At 38.1% G+C, this 6,350-nt stretch overlaps 1 protein-coding gene across 2 annotated transcripts in view; it reads left to right on the top strand.

The window, feature by feature from the left end:
* The first annotated feature begins 4,548 nt into the window (after nt 1-4,548).
* Nucleotides 4,549-6,350, top strand: part of FHIT (fragile histidine triad diadenosine triphosphatase) — a 418,605-nt gene continuing 416,803 nt past the window's right edge. The window contains exon 1 of one of the 2 annotated variants that reach the window (XM_057397340.1): nt 4,549-4,663. In XM_057397340.1, coding sequence (XP_057253323.1) covers nt 4,564-4,663 — 100 coding nt within the window. In that variant the 5' untranslated portion in view covers nt 4,549-4,563. The remainder of the gene's footprint in view (nt 4,664-6,350) is intronic. The other variant, XM_057397339.1, reaches the window with a different exon arrangement.

Below are 6,350 nucleotides of genomic sequence, written 5' to 3'. Positions count from 1 at the left end.
TAGTAATACATTATTCAGTGTTCCTTCTTAATAAAAGCCATTGGTTGTTCCATTACTCACAATAGTTATTACAACGCTAAAGGTCTCGTTCATCAGAATGACTTGCAGAGGCAAAACCAAACCCATGATTTCTCCATGCATCAGGATAATAGCTGTGGTGCATGCAAGTTATTAAACAGTGCTAAAATATAATGTGTGTTTGTTTTGGGGTGGGTTTTTCTTTCCCCCTGGGGATTAACACTAGGGAAAACTTGTGAGCATCATTTCTTTTATTGCATATGTATGCTTGTCCATGTTTTGTTCTTGAAGTCCAAATCAGTGAGGAGGTGAGCCTATTGGTTGTATCCCACTTCATAAAACATGTTCCTTGCAATGACTGATAAAGTACATGAGAAGTTCTTATCAGACGTATCTTTTGGATTTGTGTCACCATCTTGGATGGTGATGGAAGGAGAAATTACGATCTTTGATCATCTCTGCTAATATGAGGACAAGTGGGCACAGAGAGAGTCTAACAGAAAATCATGAAGCTCTAGATCAAGTCTTAGGATTTGGATTCTGTTTGAAAGGTATCTTCTGTAATACTGCGGTATTTTAAGTTCATGCTTATCTGTTCTGGCAGAAAATGGACAAACCAACTTCAGTATAATACAAAGCAGGTATTTTATGTCATGTTAATTGTCAGTTTTTCACAAGAAATAAAGGGGTTCAGGAGAGCAAAAAATAATACAAATAATAGCATTAATGTAGTAAATGGAAACAAGGCCTAGTATATGGAAGAGTTGAGCACAGAGGCAGACAATGAGCTTCTGCTGTCAGAATTGTTCACTGAGCATGGTTAAGTGCTGTATGAGTCATCCAGTGAACACGGTGTACGTAGGGACAGCTGAAGAACATAGAGCTCGTTTAGTGCTCTCATGACATTTCTAAGCCCTCAATTTTCCTGAAGTTTAATGTATTACACAGTTGCCTCTACAAACCTTTTCATTTATCCTGCATAACTTTGCACTAGTTACCTGAATTAGAGGGAACAAACAAGTTGGCCTAATTTGTATTCCAAAATGCTTGCTGCAGAGATGAATTCGACAACTACTTCTACATCATTTAAAGATATTTATGCCCTCTACATGTATTAGGGATTGTATATTGCTTTTGATGTCTAGCTTGATTCTGCATTTGTTGATTAATTTGTCAGTGTTATGACTGCTTTCAGTGCTGTTGCAGGGCTGTTCACTTCCTTTTCAGTGTTTGTATCCTCAGTCAACAAAGATGTGAGGGTCTGGGAGTTTGAATTGTTTCTCTGGGAGGTTGTGGGGTTTTTTTGGGGGGGGAGAGGCTGGTTTGGGTTATACTTTATGTGTGACATCAGCACTGTGAGAGCAGAATGGCAAAGTACTGTCCCAGAGAGGTTGGGAAATGCTGCTGCTGCATTGAGTGAAAGGAAGCAGAGCTGCAAGAGGAAGGAAGGCTATGGAATTGCAAATAGATGACCCTTAGCATCACATTTATGAAGGTGCTTGGGTACTATGCAAATGACCACAGTCTATTTTAATTTTAAGATAATCTAGCTTGATTGACCGTGCTGAGAAAATGGCAGTGTGTTTAAACAGCAATAGTTTTGATGTTTTCTTCCCTGGTAGATTAAGCAGGGGAAGCCACGTGTAGTGGATTCAATTCCGTCATAATCCGTGTATGACGTGATAAATGGGTCTTTGTCAACCCTACCAGCACTGGCTGCATGCATCACATTTAATGGGCTGTTTGGTAGCTTTCTGGGTGGTGAAAATGGAAAATAATCTACACAAGCTTTTCCCTTCAACCCCATGGAGAACATTAAATACCATCTCCATGGAGAGAATCTAGGCAATAACTGTCAAAGATACTTGAGCACCTTTTCTAGTTTTGTAATTCTCTGTGGCTTTTTCAGAACAGAAACAGCTGTAGAACGTGATATTTTGGCTCACCGAAGGGAGAGGGGTTTTTAATTAGAGGCCATTTTCTGAAACTGGAAGAACGAAAAATATATACTTAAATGTTGCACAGGGGTGGAAGTAGAGGATGCTGAGAGATAAAGCTGTGGAAGGGACAAAAGGCTACTAGAAAAATTGAGTGATTTTAGAATTAAATTAGTCTATTTGCTATGTTAGCCTTTAATACTATATTCCCACCTCCGACTGCAGGAACACAGCTTGAGGGATATTAATTAGGAAGACAAAGCAGGTGAAATAGGCAATGTAATGAATACATGCAATGTGAAGAGTAAATACACTTTTCATCTCAATAGTCAGAATAAAAACTGTATTAAACTGAGCAAGTGAATTTCTTTTATTTTCTAACATTACTGTCTAATTGTCCTCCTTATTACTGGGTATTAAAAGACCACTATCATTACAGAAACATCTTTCACCAATTATATTTAGGCTGTGTTTTAGCTAGCAGTGACTTCCTCTTTATGTGAAAAATGGCAATCCCCAGAGGAACAGACTTACTGAGGTGATTCCAATCTGCTGGGAAGCCTTGTGCACACACTATTTGCATCTCATGACCTGCATGCAATGTGCCTGTACTGTATTGATTTGTGCTTGTTTACAGGCCATTCAAGCAAAAAGCAAGTAGAATTCAGGTGGCTAAAAACTTGCTCTGCTGGTAGCAGTTTCCTGCCTTGCTGCACTCTGGAATATTCTGGCCGTGCTGCAGCGTATTGCTGGACAGCCATGGATTTGTCAGTTCTACCTATGTGTTTTTTAACATTTGCATTAGTTCTAAGCATAGATAACCATGGTTTACAGAAAATCACAGACGATCACTGGGCTGAAAACGGCTTAAGTGACATAGAATAGGTCATGAATGATTGTTTAAGAATAAAGATTCCTGTCATCTCTTTTCAGAATCTGAGAGAAGTGGGAAGTCTTCAGTATTACATAGTGTGACCAGTACAACTGACACATTTGTTTGAAACACATGTGATACTTAGTCTGAATTGAGAGATACAAATACATTATTCAGATGTGTTATTGCATAGCAGGCAAATAAGAAAAGGTTTAATACCTTCATTAATTCTGTGCATGAGATTTAAAAATGTTCTAATAATTCTGGATCCACCCACTTAGGCTGTAACCTGATGCTTCAGACTGTTGCTTAGGGAAGTGTGAGGCCAGTGCTGCTTTACCTTACTGATCCTTTCTGGCCTTTTTTAACAAGATGGCAATCAATTAAGTAAAGATGCACGTGGAAAGCACATTACAAATGCATTGTCAACCTAAATTCTGTGATCCACAGCATCTGTGTATGGAGCTATTTAGGGTCTTCTGAAAATGTATTTTTAGTAGTTTTTAAAGCATTAAAAATACTTGGCAATACTGGAAAGCAATGGTGACCCAGACTCTGTGGCTGCTGATGTTGCATGTATTTATTTTGGTGAATGTTGAATGTATTCATACAGGATGTCAACTCAGCTGACCAAATCTCTTTTGAAGTCTGAAAAAGGATGTATGGTGTTGTTCTGATAGGGCCCTCAGAAACAGATTTTTTTCCCAATACAGCTTAGGGTTAATTTTAATTAAAACATTCCATATAATCTTGTAGATTAAGAACCAAATTTGGGTCTTGCTGAGCACAGTAGGCTTGCAAGAAAACAACTGCAGCAAAAGACCTTCCATGACTCTAACTCTGAAGCAACTTACAAAACTGAATTTTCTGATTAGTCACTTGGTTCAAGCAAGGTAGTGTTAGTGCAATGCTTTCGATGTGTCTGAAGTATTGTCACATGAGATATCATTACTTCATGTTTTACCCTGCAATACCTTTGTATATTTCTGATTGAATTAAATACTTAAATACTCTAGGGCTTAAAGACCCAAGATAGACACTGTTAGGGTTGTGTTGTGTCTTAGTTATTTAAGGAGGATTTTCACCCTCTTTGGGAGGAGAGAAAACTTCAGTGAGTGAAAATGAAATGTTTGGCTCTCTTCTGTAAGAGAAAATGTTGCACACAGCTATTGATAGTCTCCACATTTCAGTTGCTCAAACTAGAAAGCATGGATGGAAAATGACTAAATATGCTTTCTTTAAATTGTCAGTGTATCTTCAACTGAGGTATTTAGTGGAGAATTTGAGTTGGAAAATGTGGCTTATTTTGTAAGTCCTGTGTTGATTTGCCTTGTGGCAAAGGGCGTGTGAGATATTATTTATCCTTCTCCCAGCACCCATGATCCTAATGTATACAGTGCAGAAGAAATGAAAATGCAAGACAGAAATGATGTTCTCTGCCTAGAATTTTATAGCCCTGCTAAGACGATGAGAAAAGGGCTTTAGAAATTATGTGTAAGTTTTGTGCTTTTGAAAGAAGACTTTTCCATCATCCTGGCAAACAAGTTATACTTTTACGAAGGCATTGCCAACCTCTCCCAAACACCCAATGCCTTGGTGAGCCCAGGAGGTACCTTCTTTCCAGAAGCTGCCTAGACAATTTGGTTGTCTGACTCCTGTTGCTTGGAAAGGCAGAGTCTGTCCCTTCATTATCTTCACTATTGTCTCTTTCAGACAAGAAGATCAACATTTACCATGCTGAGATTCGGGCAGCACCTCATCAAGCCCTCTGTGGTCTTCCTGAAGACTGAGCTGTCCTTTGCCCTGGTGAACCGGAGGCCGGTGGTCCCAGGACGTATCCTTTTGAGCAGTGCCTCGAGGGTGTGGGGTACCTGTGCCCTCTAGGAGGAGCAGGAGGAACTCGGCGTGCTTCGGAGGCCAGGTAGGATGCTGCACAGGGTTATTTGGAAAACAGGCACTGGAAGGTAACACGCTTGAGTGGTGTTGCAGAACTGCTGAAAATGGTTGCTTGGCAACTGTGACCTTAGAGGTGAATTTCTATTGACCTTTTCACCACGGAAGATGTATAAACAACCAGGTGCCACTAAAGGCATTTTAAAGTGCATCCGAGGTGATACTGTTTAAATTTCATATTACGCTAAATAACACATCCCACTTCCCTTTTAATAATGTCACTTATTTTTAGATGTGGTAACTTCTTTAGGGAGCATTTACAATTTCTAGTTAAATATACGCAGTTTGTCAAACAGCAGCAGAATCCTGTATGAAGACTTAACTTTTTTTGGGACAGATTGCTTTGATTAATTTAGGTAGAAATGGATTAAATAAACCATCTGTATAGCACACAAATTTCCTGAGATAAAAATGAAGTTCCATGTTGTAAGTAAAGTTCTCAGCTTAGAAAGTGTATAGGAACTTGATTCTGCAAGATGTGTATCTCTTGAGTGTATCTTGTAGTGTGGCTTATTACATTCTAGTCAAAACTGTTGCTGTGTAACTTGTGGAAGTGGAATTTTTCAGAAATACTCAAGATGTTCACTTCATTTCCATAGAGGTCCATGGTAAAATGTTAGTAAGAACTCAGGCAATGTCTGAATGTTTTTGGGGAAAAGAAGAAAGTCATCTGGAGCTTATTGAAATCTTTATCTCTCTAGTTTTGTTTCTCTCATAATTTAATGTAGGTTTTAAAATTTGGTGACCTTTAAATAAACCATAAATGTGTTTCTTGTGAAATATGGAATCTTCCTTTCCTCCTGTCGCTTCTGCACTTTATAATCATTCAGTATAGAACATCTTTGTACCCCTGCTTTGAATGGTGTCTGTACTACATGTCAGATCATTTGATTATTAAATGCATAACAAAGGTGCATAGACTTCATAGAAACTTTAAAGATGTTACTGTCTCAGCAGTATATTTCAGTGAATTGAATGAGCAGTTTGTAACTTCAGTTTCTGAAGAATCTGATGTGAATCAATGTGATTTACAGATTTGTTATCAAAAAACTCACCACAACCCACTTTCAAAGCTGTCTAGGCAGTATCACATCAGTGACTGTGAGATGCAGAGCTTGGAACTGCCTGAGCAGTATGTAGGCTTATGCATTGTCCAGATCAGAGAGTAAATAAAATGTTATCTGTGCTGTGTGGGGAAGTTTTAAAACCAGTGATTTTTATTTTTATTTTTTTTTTCTTGAATTAATAGTGAACAATTGCATCTTTTGTCAAAAATAACAGTTGCTTTGGATGAAAGCTACGTGTTCTAAAGTTTTGTGGGCGCTTAGTAATGACAATTTAAGGAGCCTATAAAACTTAATTATTACAGGCTTCTTTCCTTCTTAAATAATTAAAGATTATAATCTCTAGTTGTACAGTTATTGCAGACTGTTTGGCAGATACATTTATTTGCTCAGGTTTAGCTTTGTTATCCCATAATGAGTATTGCAGCATATTTTATAGTGTCACAGTGTTTTAATAGCTCATGTGTTGTAATATATTAATGTAGTCTTTGTTTCTCCATTGAA

This window comes from Pezoporus wallicus, unplaced genomic scaffold (genome assembly GCF_028554395.1).
Source record: "Pezoporus wallicus isolate ANWC-B61680 ecotype Strahan unplaced genomic scaffold, APGP_CSIRO_Pwel_v1 contig_8714, whole genome shotgun sequence".
Lineage (NCBI taxonomy): Eukaryota > Metazoa > Chordata > Aves > Psittaciformes > Psittacidae > Pezoporus > Pezoporus wallicus.
The sequence above is the reverse complement of the archived record's forward strand: the minus strand, read 5'-3'. Positions and strand labels throughout refer to the sequence as shown.